Source organism: Haemaphysalis longicornis, unplaced genomic scaffold (genome assembly GCF_048455015.1).
Source record: "Haemaphysalis longicornis isolate Haplotype H1 unplaced genomic scaffold, Haemaphysalis longicornis Haplotype H1 scaffold_9, whole genome shotgun sequence".
NCBI lineage: Eukaryota > Metazoa > Arthropoda > Arachnida > Ixodida > Ixodidae > Haemaphysalis > Haemaphysalis longicornis.
Genome location: NW_027526460.1, coordinates 16,814,204 through 16,836,011, shown reverse-complemented (window position 1 = coordinate 16,836,011; position 21,808 = coordinate 16,814,204). Strand labels below are relative to the sequence as shown.

General features: G+C 47.1%; 1 protein-coding gene across 3 annotated transcripts in view; it reads right to left on the bottom strand.

The window, feature by feature from the left end:
• LOC144153616 (beta-1,4-mannosyl-glycoprotein 4-beta-N-acetylglucosaminyltransferase-like) overlaps nucleotides 1–21,808 on the bottom strand; it is a 98,573-nt gene that overhangs the window by 18,764 nt on the left and 58,001 nt on the right. The window contains exon 1 of one of the 3 annotated variants that reach the window (XR_013319333.1): nucleotides 13,241–13,696. The exons of 1 other annotated variant lie outside the window; for it this stretch is intronic. Coding sequence is in view for 1 of the 2 variants with exons in the window: in XM_077685266.1 (XP_077541392.1) it covers nucleotides 7,123–8,292 (1,170 nt within the window). In the remaining variant the exon portion in view is untranslated. Of the gene's footprint in view, nucleotides 1–7,122; nucleotides 12,213–13,240; nucleotides 13,697–21,808 lie in introns of those variants that run through there. One more of the 3 variants, XM_077685266.1, reaches the window with a different exon arrangement.

Here is a 21,808-nt window from a genome sequence, read left to right as displayed (position 1 = left end):
CAAAATGGGGGGGAGGAGAGGGGCGGAATAGGTTGTTCCGCGGGTCCTTTCCCATCAGATGGCGGGCAAAAGCTCGTGGGCCCTAGCGGCATCCTCAGCCAGTCGGACGGCTTGTAGCTGGGACTCCGCGACGGAGCTGAGCAGCACTGCCAATGTGCTCCTATTAGAGGTCCACCGAAACCCTATAAGTCACATAGGCTTTCCTATGGAGATAGGTGATTCAGGTGCACATAGGGATCGACGGATGCATACAGGGTACAGTTACCCCGTCTATCGGACAGTTAGCTTTACCAGTATCCGAAACCGTCGAGACGAGGGGGCTTAGTACCTGTGTAGGCTGGGCAGGTGTCTCTTGGGTACTAGGGGGACCTGGTGGGTGTTAGCTGGGGGCTGGTTGTGAAAGGGGTCCAGAGATTAGGTGTCGTCACTCCGTCGCAAGTTCTCCCTGTTCTTCGATGTCGGGGCTCAGATGGTTGGAACCTATAGTGGGGTCCGCTGAATTCCAATTGGAATCGTCTGACGCCCATCCTGAGTTTTCAGGCCTATTTTAGGAGTCAGACATCTAAGGATTAGAACAAAAACCTCGCTGTCCCCATTCCCACCCACTTTCCCATAACCCATTCCTTATTACCACCATCCGCATCCCTCATCCCAACCTTTCCTGCTACCGTCCCAAGGGAGATCAGGGGAGTCTCCCCGGGCCCGCTCTCCTGGCTGTGGTGTCGCTGTGTAGCATTTTTCCCTTTTCCCTTTTATTTTCCACTTCGGTGGGTATTTCCTCCTCTTCAAAACTCTAGTTGACCTCGGTCCAGTTTGTTTATTTTTAATTGGCGTCACCCGTGATACGTATGTGGTACGGGTTGGGCTTTTATTTTATATTATAGCCCTTTAGCTTTATGCCTACCACTGCTCAAGGTTCTTTATGATAAATCCCGGTGATGTGGGTGTTGTACGAATGGGGTGCTTTGGGCAGGCCCAAATGATATCATGAAGTTTAACTTTTGCGGCGCACCACTGGCAGGAGCCTTTATAGAGGTCGGGATACAGGCGGTTGTGGGCGCCGTGGTTGGGGAATGTGTTAGACTCTAAAAGCCTCCATGCTACAGATTGCCACCTAGTCAGGGGGTGATGTGGCGCCGAATGTTTGAAGTGGCCTAAACAGTACTGATTCGTTATTTTCTTATATGTGATTAGCCTGCACCGAGCCTCAACAGTCTCGGAACAGTCGAGGTGCAATATACGCGGTAAGGAAACGAGCCCACTCGTCACAATTCCATCGCCCCCGGAGAACACGGCATAGGCTAACTCGGCGGAGGGGTGCCTTTCGTCGCATGGATTTTGTTGCATTGCGACCGTGTGAACAAAAGCCTTGAAGCGGTGGCCGAAAATTCGCATTGAAAGCGGGTCTGTATCTGTTTTCGACAATGGTAAACTCGTTATAGCTGTTGATTAGGACGGGTGAAGGGGGCAGCGCGACCTGCGCTTGTTTCAAGCGCTGATTATATAGGGGAGTTGAGGTAGCGTACCTAGCTGGCTTGAAAAATGAACAATGGAATTTATAGGCATTACATACAAAGTACACGATGCCGTAGGCCGGCACAAAGACTGTCTGAAAGGACAGCTTGACAAAGCTGCGGGCCCCGCATGGTAACGCCACTCTGGTTACAACTCTAGTTGGGGAAAGCCGTCGATAGGTCGGTGTCACCAGGCGATGGTGCGACCGGTACACGTATTCAAACCCTTGAAACGCGGCTGAAGCGATGTCCATGGGAGAGGGTTGGAAGGGGGAAAATGAGCGCTTCCTGAACTTGTGTTAGGACGCGGGGATGCTATCAGAGCAATTTAGCCATGGAAACTTGCGCACAGAAAAGATGTCCAGCGAGAGTGCTTTTTTTTTCTCGCTTGGATTTGGTTGGTCCCCGATTTATAAACAAAGCTCTGTCTGGAAAGGGCCAGGAAGATTTTGCTAAGGTCAGAAAGCGGGCCCCCTTGTGGCTTCACTGGAGCCCCAGACAACATGATTTGAAACATCCGCTTCTGAGCTGAGGTTTTAAGGGAAGGTGGATAGTGCACGTAGTCGGCTAAACGCTGCTTTTTGAGCAACAAACTTGGAATTTTGGAGGCTGCGTATAACGAATGTCTACTAACCGTGTGCGAAATTTGATACAAAAATATCTAAGTGTTGTTAAAATAAAATTCTAAAGTTTTTTCACCCTTTTTCTCAGCTTAAGGAAAAATTGCAGAAATAATTTTACAGGCACACAGCTGTATCATTTTCAATATGTGTTAAATTCCTTGGGTTTTCTTGTGAACCAGAATAATTATGGTAGCATTAAACGTTCGTTTTTAAAATATATACATAGCACAAACACAAATTGTAATCATTTTCTGCAGAAGTGAGAATAAAAAAGAAAACGTTGGTGAGAAGATGCTTATTGTGGTTTAGAATCTAAATATAGCGTTGCGAAACAGCACACACAAAATGGTTTCGGAACGTCAAACAGCTGTAAAGATAATCTTCCCTTTATTAGCGGAAATGGTGTTTTGAGAAATCTCAAAGATTTTGTTTCATTGTTTTCCAATTGTCACGACCACACACGATTTACCATAAGCGGCACGATGCTACTAGCACAGGGGACTTCTGACGTGAAAGATTGCTGTGATATGTCGAAACAGAAGCCGATTACGTCAGCGCAAACAGAAGGATGGACGACCCATATGTCCTAAATGAACGTTTCGCAATGCATTCGCAATGCCATTTCAACTAACGCACCACCATTGCGGCATATGCTCAACTACAGGAAAATTCGAGTATATCTACGCTATATTTGTATGTAATTCTAAAAAAAACGTTATTACCTGTTTTTAAAGAAAATAAATAACAAGGCAAATACCACTGTGTGTGCCACGAAACTTGCAGTGACTAGGCGTGGCCACACGGGGGCAGGTTTGGCGTCATCTTTATGACTTCTGCTGCGCATCTGAGCATACCACTTCGCGGGGACGTTCTCAAAGAATGTCATATTTTGGCACTAAAAATAAAATTCCAATTATTACCCTGTTTTGCCCTACATCACACCTTAAGTGGCCACATAAACAGCTTTGTTAATTTTATGCACAACCTGCTTGCAGCGTCATTTGTACGACTTTTTTTTCTTTTTCTGCGTGATGTGTAATATCAATTTGAATGCAATTGTCATTTGAATGTAATTAACGCGGGGAGGCGGCAAATTCACCTGGCTTCCTCTGTCAAAACCTTTGATGCACACTCGCTCCCCTACACCTTTTTGCTATTTTAGCTACGTATGGGCTACTTCAGGCGGAAACACTGCTTCAATGTTCCAAAGCAAGCTCTTGAAGCGAATTTTCCTTGTGACGAATATTTAGGTAACACAAGAATCGCTCATACGAAATTCCGTGTGACAAGTTGGCCTTCCTGACCAGTATAGTTGGCCTATCACGTGGGGCCTTGGGACGAGTGGGTGTAGACCCACGCCGTCATATCAAAATACAAAGGCCCAAGGACGTTCTTTAATTTTTTATAAGGCGGTGCTGCGCCCGTGTGCTGTTCTTCTCTGCATCGCTCCGTAGTTGGAGATTATGAGGGGAATCTTAGGGGGATCTTAAGGGGGGCGGGGGAGGGAAACGTTTTTATTTTACAGCTTCGCTGTAAAATAGAAACGTTCTTCTTTCCTTCCCAGCGGAGCTGTTTGACGCCCTGCCGCCGTCGGCCGCTACGCAGCGGCGCCATGTGGCCGATTATCGGCGATGCCGACGGGTACATCGACGACTATACAAAATCGACGAGTATACAGAATCGACCAGTATAAAAAAATCGAAGAGTATACAAAAATGTCCTCAACGTAGCGCAGGCAGGTCCTTCATTTAGGACCAGGAGGTGGGACCTTCAATTTCGATCATGAAGAACTATTTATAAACAGAAGTATCAGCACTCCAATTAAACACACCAAAGATCTAATCGGTTGTTCGTCAAGCTCACTACGTATGTGACGCAGTGGGCACACAGCTAAGCGGCGCGGCTTAAAGCAGCGAAATTGGTCTTTCTCTCAAAGAGCAAGAAATGAAACACAAAAAACGCGTCAAATGGTTTAGTACACTGCAGACATGTTGTTATAATTCCTACAGCGATAAATTATTGCCACTTTGGTCATCGCACAATGGGGCGCTGTTGTGACGTTCCGCTGTTTTTCCGTGGCTTTGTTCGGGAATATCCATTTTGTATAGAGCGTTTCGTCACTGTGCTTCTTATGACGTGGGCTGCTCTTTCAGTGCGCATTTTTTCGTGCTCTATTGTCCTGTGCTGTTTCTCGCCACCAAAAACCTGGATGGATCAGAGCGCAGAAAACAGCAATTTTCAATTCACAACGTTTTCATCGGAGCTTTTTGCGCACAGATGGAAATAAGTAAACAGTTAATAATGTTTTCAATATCAATAATCCACCCCTGCAACTTCTTTCCTTTTTTTTTTTTTTTTTGGCATATTATAACCCAGGGGTCTCAAACACACGCCAAGCGGGTTGCACGCGGCCCGCTGGGCTTTCGATTGCTGCCCGGCCTGCTCAGGAGTGCTTTCTTTTACTATTGTTTGTTTTGTAGAGCGAATGCGTGACTGCGTGCCTCGTTTGCGTAGCCGAGGTCGCAAATGGCCAGAGACTGCTCGAAAAGGCGTTGATATCGTCTTTCAGGCTTCATGTTACCAGAGTGAACCCCTTTTGCGCTTGGAGGCCACTCAACTCAGTCGCCCTTAAGTGACACCGCAATGCTCTTTTCAACTCTTTTCTAGATGCTTAATGCCTTCAGAACGCAAACAAAAACATCCGGTACTTAGAATAGGGGTCAAAAACTGCCTCAGCCAGAAACTATTGCTGTGTCCGTCAGATGAGAAACTTAATTGATTGATTGATTGATTGATTGATTGATTGATTGATTGATTGATTGATTTATTGATTGATTGATTGATTGATTGATTTTAGGGTTCAACGCGCTGACGCAACGGAGGCAATGAGGCGCACCGTAGTGGAGGGCTCCGGATTAATTTTGACCACCTGGCTATCGTTAACGTGCGCCGAAATTTCGTACACACGGGCGTTTTTGCTTTTTGCCTCCATCGAAAAGCGGCTGCCGCGACCGGAAATCGAACCCGCGTCCTCGTGCTCAGCAGCGAAACGCCTTACCCACTGAGCCACCGCGGCGGGTAGATGAGACACTTTTTCAAAAGCTTTCTGTTTCTTTCCTACTTGGCGTTCTTCACAGTTGGCGTTCTCCAACACTCCACAGTTCGCAAAGGGCTGGGCGAGCACGGGGCCGCGTAGAGACTCCCCGCGGAGTTTTATGACCGTATACGAACGGGGCTGCACGACGCTAATGAGAAAACGACGCCTGTGTACTGTGCAATTTTAAGCATTAAACGCCCCCTATCTCTGTATGTGTGCTATATTGAGACGGCAAACTTTCGCCTATCCCCCGTCTCACAAGGGGTTGGCAGCACTGTGGCAGGTAAGGGTGCCCTGAGCCAATCACGACCGAGCACACTGCATAATTGTGTTCCTAAGCACCTGTCGCCTCCGTCAATATAAGAGGTGGCTCAATCTGAGGAAGAGAAGGTTTGCTATACTGTTTAGCTTTTTTAAAATTGTTGTAGTAGGTGACTTCGTGTCTTTTTGATAAATTTTTTGGACAAGCTGCAAACAACGTAGCGTTCTGTCGTGAAGTCTAGCCGGTATAGCGGGCCGCAATGTCGTCGTCCAAGCAATCTGCAAAGGGAAGTGGAAGACCAGAAGTGCCTGTCACCGCGATGGGGACTGGCTTATGTTTTCAGGGAATCAAGAGATAAGATTTCCTGCTTAATTAGCCACCAGACTGCGGCTGTGTTGAAGGAATACACTGTTCTATGCACTTCATGTCTTGCCATCACGAGTAGTATAATGCTCTTACTGGCAAGTTTCGCGAGCACACCGTGACTCAACTGAAAGCTGTGTTCTGAAAGCAGCAAGGTGTCTTCATAAAGGCAGCCAAAGCAAGCGGAATAAAGTTTTGTGACTTTCCGGCCTAAATCGTACTCGCGATATTTTTTCGTCTATTGCGATTAATAACGCTTTCTTCTGGTAAGACTGGCTTCAAGCATTTTGTTTGTGAGGTGCCCAATGTGATCACCACGTGTTCAAGCATCACCGTGGAACAAATGTTTTATATTTCAGAATTGGCGTTCCGATTTTAATCCTCCTTGAGATCGGCATTGGTAGGCTTCTCGAATCCTGACGCCGAATTCCATTCAGAAATGTTCCGGAATATTGACAAAATGCGGAAAAGAATTTGCTTCTTTAAAATGGCTGCGTTAGTTGACATTTTTTAACCATCCATTTTGTTTCAACCTTCGACGCTGTCCAGCCCCTGCAGGGCTAAATTTCGTGACTGTGGCCCGCTCACTTATGCGAGTACGAGACCCCTTCTGTAACAAGCGCTGCTACAACAAGTTTCTACCCGTAGTTGTAGCCCCCCCCCCCCCCCCCCCGATTAACTGACTGTGAAGGAACGTATGTTACGATATGGTGAAAATAAAAATGCTCAAAGGTGATTGAAACATGACAAAGATGCTTGAAACGAGAAGATTTTGAAGGATTGATTTTGATTGTTGGTGGGTTGAATTTTGATCGAGGCGGTTCAACCACCTCCTACTTCACCCACGATCATCTTCATCATATCCCTTGTAATAACGCCATCCATGGCTCAACCCTCTTTTACTTCCCTCACGATGATCATCATCAACACCCCTTCAACTAACGACAAAGATGCTTCCACCATCTTTCACTTGACCCACGAAAATTCCATCATCACCCATTCGTCTAACGCCAAAATATGTTTCAAGCGTCTTTCATTACACCCAGGATCATCACTATCAATGCCCTTTTTAACTAACGACAAATATGGTTAGACCACATTTTACTTCATTCCCGGTCATTATCATCGTCAGAAAAGGTTGGCTTTCATGTAGTACTTTTGGAGTGTACGGTCGCCACCAGTGAGGGGAAGAAACCTTCGATTTCATAATTGCTATTAGGAGACAATCCGTGCGCAGGACCGACAGGTGTCAACAAGACTCACCTGAATGCCTCGAGTGCTGAAACACCAGGAGCAGTGCCAACCCGCGTAGCGAGGGGCCGTTCCCCTCAACGTCCACTTCCCTTGAACTGTCCCAGTGTTCCATGAGTTCAACTTAGCATAGGCTCGCATTCGACGAAGCCTCAGCGAGTCATTGCCGAGGACATGGCGCATATAAGCCACCGTGCACACTCCTCCCACGTCCACCGGCTCCCATTTCTCCCAGAAGAAGCCGTACAAGAACCATCGCAGAGCAAGGGCCAAAGGCTCACCGTAGCCATCGTGATGCTTCAGAAAGAGTAGGACGTCGCGGTTGGGTATCTCGTCGGCGTCGCTCAACCAGAAGAGGTCATCGTCACGAAGGCTGGGAAGTCGGTGCTGACCCTCGCGCCAGACGGAAGTGTAACAGTAGTTTTCAGGAGCCCATGGGTCACCGTTCTCGTAGTTGTAAACTCCCAGTGCAAGCGTAATGATCTTATGCCTGTACTCGCGCAGAAATCCGGCGCTCAAGTTCGCACGCAAATGGAGGCCCTTGGGAGAGCCGAAGTAGGTGTAGTTGGACTCAGCGATGACATAGTAGTCGACGGCGTCTCCCAGCTCTTTAACGCGGATGTCGAGGAGGTCGAGCTCGTGGTTGAAAACGAGGCCGTTGATGAGCGTACGCGGTTTCGAACGACGCTTTATCTGACCTTTTGCGTAGGCTTCCTGAAAATCGAGAGTCCTCCACACAGCTTCAGGGACGGAGCATTCGACGCCATGCCAGCCCGGCAAACAGACACACATCCTATTCTCCAGTCCAGGAACTGTACCCTCCTTAAAGCACTGGGCTAGCCTAAGTGCACTCACGTTCGCCAATGGCCTTTTCGAATGCTCTCCTTGAAGTAACCCAGTTGATTGAATAGGTGGATTTTCTGATGACACAACTTTCGCCCGGACAACACCGTCGTCCAATGTAGAGGCATTTTGGCACGTACAATGCACACACCGCGTATATTTAAGGAATAGAGGAGCTGTGCCGAGAAAGACACTAAATGCGCAGAACAGCAACACTGACTTTCGCCGATTAGGAGACATGGCTGCGGGAATTATACCGACGGTGGTTGTGCTGCTTTCCGGGTGTTTTCGCTTTATAGCTTCAGAAAATAGCAAAAAGTACATCCTGGAGCCCGGCATAACCCGGATGTAGGAGCTGCGTCGCGCGGATATTTGTCACAGTGCAACGAGTTGTGACGAGGAGATTGGAGGGTGGGTAGCCTGGCGTATATTCTTCCTGGAAAAAGTATGCATGTGTATTTAATAATGCCCTTGATTTGCTACAGATTGTGGAACGTTCGCAGTCTGCAAGTCTGGGTTGCGGCTCTATGCCATCAAAAAGCGACGTGGTGCTCTAGAGTTTAAAAAAAATTCTAGCAGACCTAACTACACCTCATAATGTAGTGAATGAATTGTCGATCGTATACGCTGGTATTGTGTGCGCCAGCATTTTGTGTCGGGTTTGATGTTGTGGCATGTTTAAATAGCTTTGTACATGGTTGTAGGGATGGCTAGCCCAATGAGCCCCACGGGGTGATGCTTCCCATTCCCTTCCTTATTGTTCCGCTGCAGTCGTGTAGCTATATTCTGTCCCTTCCATCAGCTGCCCCGGGCGCTGGCGTGTCGAAAATATTTGTAATGGCTGTGGCCATCGCCTTTGTTCGCGGCGTAGGAAGAAAGTTTTCCTTTCCACCTGACTGCTAAAGCCGGAGGGAGGGCGGAGCTAAAAGCCTCAAGTGGTTAGCGCTCTGCTGTGGGATGGCGGCTTTGTTGAAGTTGTCAGGGCGGCGCCTGCACTCCCGAACGTCCCGGAATTGATGTGGAGCTGCGGCCGTAAGCGGTCGCAAGCAGATTCGCTCTCCTGGTGCCTTCTGGGCGCGACAGCCCCACGCATTTCCCTTAGCCAACCGTAAAGCGGCTTGGCACCATTTCGTTTAACGTGGCCCATCAGGGATCATGCGATTGTGCCCTTTGTACGCGGTGGCGTATGTTAACTCAACTATCATTTAGTTTTGTGTCGGGCTTCAGTTTCTTCTGTAAATACTTCTGAATACTTGTAAATATACTTCTTCGAGCCCTACCTTACCGCGTATCGTCTTCGGCACTTCACACCCGTCCACGGAGACACCACCCAACCTCACCAAAGCAACTAAATTTTCCTGTGGTACTGTTCGCATGCCGTCTCTTCGGGGAGCGTCGTACGATCACAGTTGCTGCGCAGTTGCTGTTGAAATAGATGCCTCGTACTCCGTCTCAGCAGCTTGAGTTTTCTCACTGTCGCACCTCCTGGTTCTCCTGTCTTTCCGCCATCTCCGCTGCTCCTCTCGGGGTTCTACTTCATGGCGGACGATTTTCCTCCATTTTCGCTTGGTTGGCCAGTAGTTCGGCTCTGTCTTCCGCCTTCTGCCCTCCTGTTCCTGTTCATCGCCGCATTGCCGTTCACTACCGCCTTTCACCGTTGCGGCTGATCGGGACGATTAAGGCGTAGTAATAAGCGCCACACAAATAGAATTGGAAGAACGAGTGTCGCGTTAAAGGTTGCGTGCTCATTGAACGCGCAGTCACGGGATGGCGCTCAGAGCGGCGCCACCTTCTTCATATTGTCTTGGACGGCACAGGTTAAGTAATTGTGCGATTGTATTGCCCCATTATCACAAGCCACATTCTCCATCTACTTCTTTTACTTCCTCTCTTGCTAGAACTGTGAGGCTTCCCCAATTATCCTTGTAAGCGCTATTAACTAAAAGATATCTCTGGCTAGAATTGTGAGGCTTGCCGAATAATCTTTGTAAGTGCTAATAATGAAACGATATCTCTGGCTAGAATTTTGAGGCTTGACCTATAATCTTTGTAACTGCTATTAACGAAAGTATACTTTTCTAGTCGTCTGATTGCTACTCAAGTAAATAGCACGCCGAAATAATCATGTAGATCACAAAGAATGTCTATAACCCATGGCTCTTAGTCCAGGGCCACAACCTATTAGGTATATTTATGTCAATGCAGCTTTAGTTATCTACCTGCGCTGAGAAGACGCCGCCGTGAGCGGTTGTCTTTTCGATGCTCTCTGCCACATTTTGAAAAATCAGCTTCGGCATATTTACTATTCCAAAGGAGTAAATTTATTGGGCCAAAGATCATCCTTACCAACGTTTTCTTTTGCAATCCCGCAACCACAACCTGCCTTCTGCAAGCTGAAATTGCTGGTTACCATTCAAAGCCCTGAATTGACATTTCCGCTCAATACAACGATAAATGTTCAGTATGGCTATCGCTTGCCTAGTAACAGATGGGCCACGTATACATAAGGACTTTTTCAACGACGCTTCCTTTCGAGAACCGGAAAGAACCCAGAATTTATCAGGTTGGGGGAAAGGGGTGTCTTCTGCTTGATACCAGCAGGCAAGACGTTAGAAGCGGGTTATTGCGGCTACCTTAGAATGTGAAGAACCTCCGCGTTGTGGGGACACTCCAGCAGTTTTCCACTGCCCACTGCCATTAGAGTGCGAGAGATGGGGTTGTATGTCATGGAAGCTTTGAATTCGGGAAACCGGATTGATAGGGTCTCCCTGAAATAAGTGTGGTTCATTGATACCGAGCCCTACCTTGTCAACGCCTTTCACTGCCAGTCGTTCATTTTCACCGCCGGTTGCCCTCCCCTGTGCTTACTCTGCAGACGTGTGGGCCTTGTGTGGGCTCGACTGCTCCTCCCTGAACCAGTCGTCATAAGTGCAATCATGTCACCTGGGTCTTTGCGCCCACTCACTCCAGCGTACCTCGTGGCCCTAGTTCTCCAGACATACTATAATGTTGTCTCGGAGGATCCGATGAATACAACACAGGTGGCTGCCCTTTCGGCGTTTACGACCGATGACCGAGCACTCAGGACCGTCTACATCAGTTGCTGTCACATTACAGGTTTAAGGAGATTGCAACGCACCTCATGTAGCACAAAACTGCCCGACATCCCCGCCTCCCCTAGTGGAACGACATGCAAAGTCCGGTGAAAAATGGTGTGACAAAAGACATAAGCCCAGACCTCACCTTCTCAATTTGAATGCAACATATTGAATGGGTGAGGTTATAAGCAACACTAGGCAGCGACACCGCATAGACAACGACACCGACAATGACACTGAGCCTCGATCACCACCCACCTAAGCGCGCTAGGCGAAAATCACAAATTGGAAGGCCTTTAAAGAGGAACAAGGTAAGGATGATCCCCAAGAATACCTAGAAAAATGGAACAAAAGAGTAGCTTCGATGGCAGATACACAAAATCAATTCGGGTAACAATAGATGATTAATCAGTAGACACTCCTCTCCAGCACGACTGGCAAGCTCACCGCAGCTCGCCTCTGCGCATGTGAAGGATTAAAAGTCTAATAGAAAGAGCATTAACTCCGCTTTGCCTCTCCAACAAAACAAGCAGAAGAATGCGCACAGTAATCGGAATGACAGCACAGGAATTCGGTTTGTGAGAGGCTACAAAGGACTCAGCAGAACAGGTACGTAGAATACGCTAAAATCACACATCGTGAAACCAAAAATAGGGGTTAAATACCCAAATAACGTGTCACATATCATTCACGATTTTTAGGCTACCGAAAAGAGCGTCCTGTAAACGACGAAACATAACTTTGTGGGTAATAGTCCAACGGTTTATACGCTGCCTGCCATTACCCCTTGAGGTTACGGAGGGTCCCTTAACACTTAACTAGTGAGACCATTCTGAAACAGTATGTTGAACGGCGCTCTTGCTAAACTCATGAGAACAACCACCGCGGAAGAGCGCGAAGAACCCAATAAAACACTTCGAAATGCAAGTCGAAGTTTCCAGAACAAAATTTCTTATAGATTGGAATTTACGTTTAAAGAGCAACTTTTTAATTAAAAATGTAGATTCCCTCTGACCCAGTTTATTTTTGAATTGCATACCTTAAATACTTCTTTGTGTAAAGACTTCCTCTCTCCACTTCTTTTCTAAACTGACCTAGCTTACCCACTTGCTCGATGCTGCTGCTAGACAAACCCTGCTGAGGTGAAAACCAGGAAGACAGCCCCACCTGAATGCCTCGAGCGTTGAAACACCACGAACAGTGCCAACCCGCGTAGCGAGGTGCCGTTCCCATCAACGTCCACTTCTCCTGAAAGGTCCCGGTGTTTGGCAACCGCACGTGGCGGAACTTCCGCATTCCACGAAGCAGCAGCGAGTCATTGCGGTAGACGTTGCGTATAAAACCCACCGTGCACACTCCTCCCACGTCCACCGGCTTCCTGTTCTCCCAGAAGAATCCGTACAAGAACCATCGCAGAGTAAGGGCCAACGGTTCCCCGTAGCCATCGTGATGCTTCAGAAAGAGTAGAACGTTGCGGTCGGGTATCTCGTCGGCGTCGCTTATCCAGAAGAGGTCGTCGTCCCGCAGGCTGGGAAGTCGATGCTGACCTTCACGCCAGATGGATGTACGGAAGTAGTTTTCGGGTGTCCATGGGCTGCCGTCGCCGTAGTTGTATACTCCTATTGCAAGCGGAATGATTTTGTGTCTGTACCGGTAAAGAAATCCGGCGCTCAAGTTCGAGCGCAAGTGGAGGGCCTTGAGTGAGCCGAAGTAGGTGTAGTTGGACTCAACGATGACGTAGTAGTCGACGGCGTCTCCAAGCTCCTTAACGCGGATGTCGAGAAGGTCGAGCTCGTGGTTGAAAACGAGGCCGTTGATAAGCGTACGCGGCTTTGAACGACGCTTTATCTGACCTTTTGCGTAGGCTTTCTGAAATTCGAGACGAACTTCAAGTTGACTGAATTGATACGTTCTTCAACGTCGCTTCTTCTAATCGTAATTTTTGGTATGTTATACCACGGCCGGGCTAGAGCGGCGGTGCGCGCTGTGTTGACGCGCGCAAGCCGCCGCTCTAGCTTGGCCTCCAGACAGCGCCAGGGCGGCGCTGTCTGCGCCGCCCTGGTCCTCCACACAGCGCCAGGAATAGAACAGTCCACACCATGCCAGCCTGGCGAACAGACACACATCCTATTCTCCAGCCCAGGGACTGTACCCTCCACAAAGCACGGGGATGGCCTAAGGGCACTCACGTTCACCAATGGCGTTTTCGAATGCTCTCCTTGGAAAAATCCAATTGATTGAGTAGATGCATTTTCGACAGACCGTTCTGTGGACGCCGGTTGGCTCCTGGTCATACCGCCGACTGAGATGGGGGCATTTTGCCATGAGTATACCGTAAACTGCGCACGTTCGAGGTTCAGCACAACTGCGCCAATAAAAGCACTAAGTGCGCAAAACAGCAGCACACACTTTTTCCGCCTAATAGTCATGAGCGTGGAAAGTGGAATAAAATAGATAAAAAGCTAACCAGCTGGAAGACTGCGCTATAAACCGGTTACATTGCCGCTGAATCACATGAATGATCACCCTGCAGTGGCCGCACTATAGGACAATTATTTGCGACGAAGTAAGCGAAATTCTGGGCAGTGAATCTGTATGCATGTGTGCGTTTATGACGCAAGATTGTCCAAGGCCGAAGAGGTTAAAAATACACTCGGCGTTCCTTCGGTGTCGTGGTGGTGGCTAAATTGTATATGGGTATATGGCCTGAGTAGGACACCACTAAACAACGTACTATATTCGAGTAAAGGGTCCTAAATTATAGCGTGGAGGTCTTAACAATGAAGCTGACAGCGACAAATGCTTACCCTAAGCGCTTCCTTTAATATTAAAAAATAGGAAGGTTACTTGCTGTATAATATATTTATAGGTTGCAGAGAGGTATGCAAAAAGGCGTTTGCTGCGGGCAAGCGCAAATTACGGGCGAACGACACAAAGATGAGCAAAGTGCAGAAGAAATTTGATGCAGAAAAATCTGTTTTGGGGAAGAGTAAGAGCAGACATATGACAAGCTCTCTTAGTCTTCGTCTACCTTCGCGCTGCTACGTGTTACAGAGCTGAGTACGCGATTCCGCAACAACGAATTCTTCTGTGTCCATAGGTGGTTGTGTACTATTAATGAGACATGATGTACCGTGTGTGTTGTCTTTTCCAAGCCTGCATATTCCTGAACATTGATACTTTTGTGGATCTCTTTTGTTTGTCTGTGAAGTGTGTACCTGTCTGTGACTTTTCTTCCAATCACGGATCTCATGTACTGGTAAATGATCTGCGAAAATTCCCGTTCCTTGAGCAGTGCGTCCAGCTCAATATTCGTGTCAGCGATTTCAACTCCTACGGTGCAGTTCCCAGGCACTCAACATGCTATGATACATAAAGCATATGCTGCTGTTATTCCGTGGATGGCTCGGTCCAGGAACACCTTTCAACGAGGTTTCCGTTAGTGTAGCGATACCATGTACGAAGATTGTGTAAAAATAATTGACTGCCGCGTTTTCTTTTCAGTGATGTTGTGTACTTTTATCCGGATTACGCGCACTTCTACTGTAAAAATGCCAGTATTTGTAATACTGATTATTGGTGCTAAAGTTCGCGCCCGAGGTGCAGGTGGTACACGAGAATAAGGCTCAAAGGTATCTGTATAGCAAGCAGTGTGCGGGTAGTACAGTCGTCCCCAGTCACAATTTTTGCACTGCTCTAAACTTAAGATGCATCTCAAGACTTCGACCCCGGTTTGCACTGTTTTACCTACGAGTGTGCGGGTTATGCAATGTTAAAGTAGAATAAGATGCTGCAGCTAACCCTGTGGACGACTGTACATTGTTCGTTTAAGTTTAATGTGTATAAAATGCTGTAAAAAGAGTTCTCTGCATGATTTTTTTTTTTGGGGGGGGGGGGGGGGGTTCTTAAAACACATCTCAAGGAACAGTCAGCAAATGACTGTTTCATTCATTCTGGCTAACTCATTCATTCATTTGCAGTTTCATTCTGGCTAACTCAGAGGCAGCCTGTGTGGGGACATTGCTTTACGATGCGCGCGGAGGCGCGGTCACGTGGTATTTTCCATATTTCGCAGGTTTTCTTCATAAGTCAGAATAAATGAGTGCGCAATAAGTTGGTCGCTGAAAATACCGCCGTTAGATGCCCCTCGTGGGTACCAACAAGTGCCTCATTGACCCTTTAGTGATTAGGACAATACTTTTCGAGTTAAATAATTAATTACAAATCATTAGTTAAGTCTTATAAAGGAAAAAAATACTGCCCCCTTCTCCACATACTGCTAACATTGTGCACTAGGGTTTCTTCAAGTTACGCCATTACTCGTTTTTTTTTTAATCTTGGTGCATGACAGCTGGGACACCCTGCATATATAGTTTTTTGCATTGTAATTTCATTGTTTAATGGGTGGAATGAACGCCATTTTTGTCAGGGACAATGCCAAGCAACTTGATGTTTTTTCGTAACGGCTACTTGTAATCCGCTAAGAATTGGGTAAGGTTCGAGGCGTAGTACACGCTGTTTTGTAAATAGGACACAATGACTTCGGGTAGGTTTAATGTGAAATCGTTTTGTTCTGTACAGCTGCTAAGTTTGTTGATACCTAACTGTACCGGCCTTTCGGAGACTGCGAGGTTTGAGGACATTCAGGATATATTGACATTATCTACGTACAGTCATGGACCAAGGAAATGAGAAGACGAAAAAAAAAAAACCAGAACAAGCAAAGCCAAGGAATATGCATAGTGGGAATAAAATAATGGCTCGCTAGTTGTATATTTGGAAAGACACATTTTAAGTCGTTATTACTGTAAAAGCCAGGGGACAATTTTTCTTGCACCGAAAGAAACCGTGCTATTTGCGTGTTCTGGTTTATATTTTCGTGTTAAGTGCGAATGCCCTTCTTAAGCGAGCCTGAATCGTCCGCCGCCGTCGTCCGCATAGCAACAGCTGCGGGTGCGCGCGCTCCTCGTCTTCCCTAGCAACGGGGGGAGATGGGCGCGCGCTACTCTCCTCCTCCTCTCTCCGCTCAGTGACTGCGGGTGTTGGGCGCCTCCTCTCCACTTCGGGCGGGAGAGCTCTCGCTCGCGTAGCGGGCGCTCCGCATTCCGATGCGTGAGGGCGCTCGTGTACCCTCGCCGTAACGGCGGGCGCTACTCTCCTCCTCCTCTCTCCGCTCAGTGACTGCGGGTGTTGGGCGCCTCCTCTCCACTTCGGGCGGGAGAGCGGGAGGGCATTCCCACTTACACACTCTCCCCCTCTGGGAAGTGCGAGGGAATTTTTTTGTGTTTCATTTCTCTATTGCTGTACATGTGCCATAATATTAAACGTGGTAACAACTTTCTGAGTATTTTTATTTCAATTAAACAGTACGGCTGAACACTCGGCCATGGGGCAGACCATGTTTGTCCGAAGGCAGTTCGGGCAGTGCCGCCCAATCCCTACTTAAAACCTTCGTTGTGACAAGTGTTCATATTGCGTTGAGCATGTTTCCCGATGTACTAAAAGATTTGATGTCACGCAGGATGGTGTATTGCAAAGTACTGTCGTATGCTTTTTCTAGGTGGGACAGAAGGGCTTATTTACAAGGTATCTTTGAAATACGACTCGAATGCTATCCGCTGGTGTGTTGTGCGTCGCCCTGAATGAAAGCCAGCATGGCACTGTCCGGGATCTAATTGTAGTCAAGGAAGTGTAGCACTATTCTAATAATCATTTTTTCTATAAACTTATGCTGAGAATTGGTGAGAGCGATTGTGCAGTAGTTTTTTGGAAATGAGGCATCTTACCCCTCCTTTAGTATAGCTACTGCAGCCGCTTTGGCCTAGGAAGTAGGGAATCGTCTTGCAGCCATATTTTGCTATAAAGAAAGGGGAGGGAGAAGGGGAGGAACATGGACTGAAAGGCCGGGAGGTTAGCCAGCTGCAGAGACCGGTTTGCTACCCAGCAATGCATGGGGAGCAGGGTAGGGGAAGAGGAAGAGATACGAGCGGGAAGGCGCGCACTCTAGTCCTGTTTCAGGGACTCGGCAACCTATTGCCGGATAAAGCATAGAGTTTCATACTAACATATACTAGAGGGAAATCTGCCGCTGCACTCGCGGGCCGCTGTGGGAGGTGCCATTGCCGCTAGCGACCTTCCTCGCCTACTTGGCTTAGCTAGCCATATGACTTCTTGTTTGTTTCGAAGCCGAAATCAAAGAAAAAGGTAACATTTTCTTCTAGTTCATCGTACATGTAGCTTCTAAATTATTACTGACAAATTAATCTTTTTGTACGTTCACTTTTATATAACAAAACAAATTTCATGAACCTTCTACAGTAATATTGTAGCTTTTTTGCAGCCAGAGCCAACTTTTCAGCCTGTTTACGAGCCATGCCAAGGACAAGTAGAACGTGCCTGCCGGGCACCCGACGGAGCGCTCACTGAAGAGCGGCTCCCCTGGACAGGGGCGCCTGATTTCCCTCTAGCATATATTAGTATGAAACTCTATGGAATAAAGAAAAGCGGGTTCCGAAGGTGTTTCAGTGGAGATAGTGGATCATTGTGGCACTGTTGTTATCTGGACCTGTTGAAGAATTCTTACACACACCGAGTGCAAACATCCACTTTTGCGCATAGAATTCACTTTTGTACCGCTCGTTTGAACATTTGTTATCACGAGTTGGCCTCTGTTCTGTTTTTTTTTTTGCATTGAGTGAACGTGTTTGTATGTTTTTACGGCAGGAAGACCTGTATATTTGTTGGAAGTGTTCTGCGAACGCATTTGTTTGGTCTTGAAGAGAGTCACCAGTAGTGCTAAGCAAGGGAACGTTTTTTTGTCCTTTTAACTTCCGTCCCACACTTTCCATGCGCGGCACATCCGTGCGTACGTTAATACGTCACTGCTTACTTCTGAAAAGGACAAGGCCGGCGGAACGTTACCAAGACGCTTACCCCACGATCGAGGCCAATCGGAGTGACTGGATCGGCAGTGCACGTTTAGAATTATACAGGCTACGCTCAGAATGCCGCATGGCGGCACTGCCATGAATTTATTCGTGTCGATGTTCCTCGAAGGCAGGTGGTAGTCCTGCACCCTCCATACCGTCAAAGAAAATATTGTGATTGTATGAAATATTTGGTGGTATCTGATAAAGACTAATTTCCCATACCCGAAATAAAACTGGACATTCTGATATTTCGATTTTTGTCCGCGCTGGAATGGTGTTGTTCTTTACTTTCTGTCAATTTTGTAGCTGTGTGACAACCAGCAACTGGACGTTGTAGTTTTCCACGAGCAAGCATTGCACAATTTGCATGTAACCTCCTTTTTCTCTTTTTCGTCAGCGTTAAATTTGGGGTAATGTTGTTTACGTACGTTTCGATGCTTCCTCCAAATCGCACGTATGGGGTAATTTTTTGTGCCACGTCAATCCATCGGCTTTTCGTTGCTCTTGTTCCGAATTTTCTTTTTTTTCTAAATTTATTTAAACAACCCCATGCATCATACTGTTTTGCCCTGAATTCGTGCGTCACTTTTTCATCTTGATTACTGATTTCGAACTACTTCTTGTAGGCACGCCGACACCAAACGTGCGAGCAACATTCTGCCATAGCTTCAAGAAAACATATGTGCTTATTTCTTGCTGCGAAAAATGAACGCGAATTCAGTGCTATATGCGCTGAAAGCCAGCAGAAAGGGGCTATATTTCTGCAGTTTGGACACCTGTTGCACGGCTAGGAAACAGGTGGCTCCAGCACTGAACTCAGTCCTGTCTTTCTGTTTCAGTTACTGGGCTGTTAAGACTGCTAAGTCCCCGAAGGGGTTGCGCCACGCTTTGATTAGCGAAAGAAAGAGACAAACAATGTGGGTAGCGCGTGGCTAGCGCGGGGTTCCTGGGTCAGGGATGAGAAAGAAAAAGTAGTAGCTACGAGACATTCGGATCATTCGGAATGATATTTTTTACCTAAACGAGTACTTCAAGTGCGTTCATTGTATTTCTTTTATCCCGAGTGCAGTTTTTTTTCTCTCAGTTGGCGCCCATTGCCTGGCGAGTCCCCGTGAGAGGGTATGAGCCATTCTCTTGGCACCAACCATAAAGTTTCATACTAATATATACTAGAGAAAAATCTTGCGCCGCCGCCTAAGGCAACCGCGCTTCAGCGAGCGTTCCGTCATGTAACGGGCAGGCACGTTCCACTTGTCCTTGGCATGGCTCATGAACAGGCTGAAAAGTTGGCTCTGGCTGCAAAAAAGCAACAGTATTACTGTAGAAGGATCGTGAAATTCGTTTTGTTACTGTAAAATGGAACTTCCAAAAGATTAATTTGTCAGTGATTATTTAGAAGCTTCATGTACGATGAACAAGAAAAAATGTTGCCCTTTTTTGTTGATTTTGGCTTCGAGACAAAAAAGAAGCTAAATGGCTAGCTAAGCCAAGTAGGCGAGGGACGTCGCTAGCGGCAACGGTGCCGCCCACGGCGGTCCGCGACTGCAGCGACAGATTTCCTTGTAGTATATTTTAGTATATAACACTATGGCACCAACCTACCAATATTCGGAATGATGTCGCGCTCTGTCGGGCCTTCTCTGCTTTGAAGAAAGACTTTTATGAAGGAACAACTTGGAAGCTACTCAGAAACCGAACAGCGGTAAAAATTATAGCAAGGGATGGCTTTCTTGCGCAGAAAAGCGTCAGGTAAAATTTGTCTCTCTGAAAACAATGCCTTATGGAAAGGATAGAAGACAGAACGCTAGGTTAAGGGAAGGTGTAACCTGTGTTAAAGAAAGGTTGAAAAAATGTGAACGAGTTCGTGCTCCCTTCTTAAGCTTTGCGTGAAAGTGACAACGGTTATTGTCAAGTCAAACAGTCCATACTACTAGTCCATAGAACTGTCCATGGTCCTACTAGTCCATAGAAATGCTGCGGGCTATGTAAAGGGTATGTAGATGGTGATCACTGGAACGTGTGTATCACATGTCACATTCATTTTGCCTTGGACGAGTGGGGTCTCCTGGCTGATATTTACCGCCAGTGCCGGCGGCTAAAAGGCTTGAGACGAAAAACATGCACAATGTCTGTACTGGAACAGTGCAGGCCTGTAGTGGGGACGGCAACTGCAGTTCGATAATTCACCGGAAAGTTCTCGTGGAGAATGGAGTAAGGGCTGGAAAAACAATACAGTAATGTCTCGCAGAGGCCGGTTGGTCTAATGGGGGACACACAACAAGACCTCGTCGCCTGTTTTACAACGGCCATGACGGCTAGTCGTGTCATAGCCGCTTTTGTGTCGCGTTGGTTAGTTTTCTATGCAGCCTATACCTCAATTACTATATTGGAAATGTTTCGTAGTAGTGAACGGTGCAATACCAATTTACTGCTTGTATTGCACACACCAACGAAAATTTCTGCTTCGCAGAAACGGCAGCTCTAAACATTTGGGTACCTTCCAGAGGCCGTCAAATCATTCCGCCTGATTTTTTACAATTGACTTGTTCGCCTCTTTGCATCAAAACGAACAAACCTGGACGCGGCCCAGAGTAAAGCGTGCCCCATCTCTGCTTCATCAATCTACGCTCTCCCACGTCGGTGACCGATACTTTCACATAATCCAGTTTTTACTGACGGCTCATTTCTGTCTCGCCACAGTTCATCTGGAGTCTTCTGTTTTATTAACCGGCCAAGAGCTGTCATACCATCTTGAACGCGCAACATTATCTACTTCAACAAGGTGGAAATTTGGGCTGGTTGGTACATTTTTTTTGATGAGCGAAAAAACAGCGCGAAGAACGGGACAAGGAAGGACAAACGGACGAAGCGCTGACTAACAACCAAATGCTTTATTTCCGCGCACGGCTATAAAGGCATCGAAGAAAAGGGGGGGGGGGGCGACACAAACACACACAAGCTTGAAGATTACTAGGCGAGGGGTTCAGATAGATAACTTATTTCTTTTGATAGTAAGGCCAATGATGGGGCACTCACGCACGTATCACCGAGCTTCTGAATTCTGTGCGCCTCGCTAATCTCACGAGTTCGTTGGTCCCTGTACTTTTTTATTATTTCGCACTTTTCAAATAAGGGCTTGCACCCGCATTGTCGACAATGGTCAGAAAGATGACTGGTGGGAACGCCTTTTAACGTGTTCGCATGTTCGCGCAGGCGGTCATTAATGCATCTGCCTGTTTGGCCTACGGGGGGTTTCCTAATGCTGCGGGGTTTCCTAATGCCTTCATCATGAGTGTTGCAGAACGGCTGGTTCGTGACCTAAAAAAGAAGCCCAATATAGATAGTGACCAGCCTGAAAAGAAAGAAAAAGAAAAACTTGCCGTTATACCCTACATTCACCGAGTATCACACAATGTAAAAAGAGTAGCGAAAAAAGCGGGTGTGAAGGTGGTTTTTTCAGCTCCGAACAAATTATCTGGTCTTTGTAAGCGGGTAAATGCCGAAGGCAACAAAAAGCCATCGTGTACGAAGAATCACGCCCGAAAGTTTGTCAAATGCTGTGTCAACGTTGTGTACGAAATCCCTTTTTCTCCGTGTGGTCGATGCTATGTAGGCCAAACAGGCAGATGCATTAATGACCGCCTGCGCGAACATGCGAACACGTTAAAAGGCGTTCCCACCAGTCATCTTTCTGACCATTGTCGACAATGCGGGTGCAAGCCCTTATTTGAAAAGTGCGAAATAATAAAAAAGTACAGGGACCAACGAACTCGTGAGATTAGCGAAGCGCACAGAATTCAGAAGCTCGGTGATACGTGCGTGAGTGCC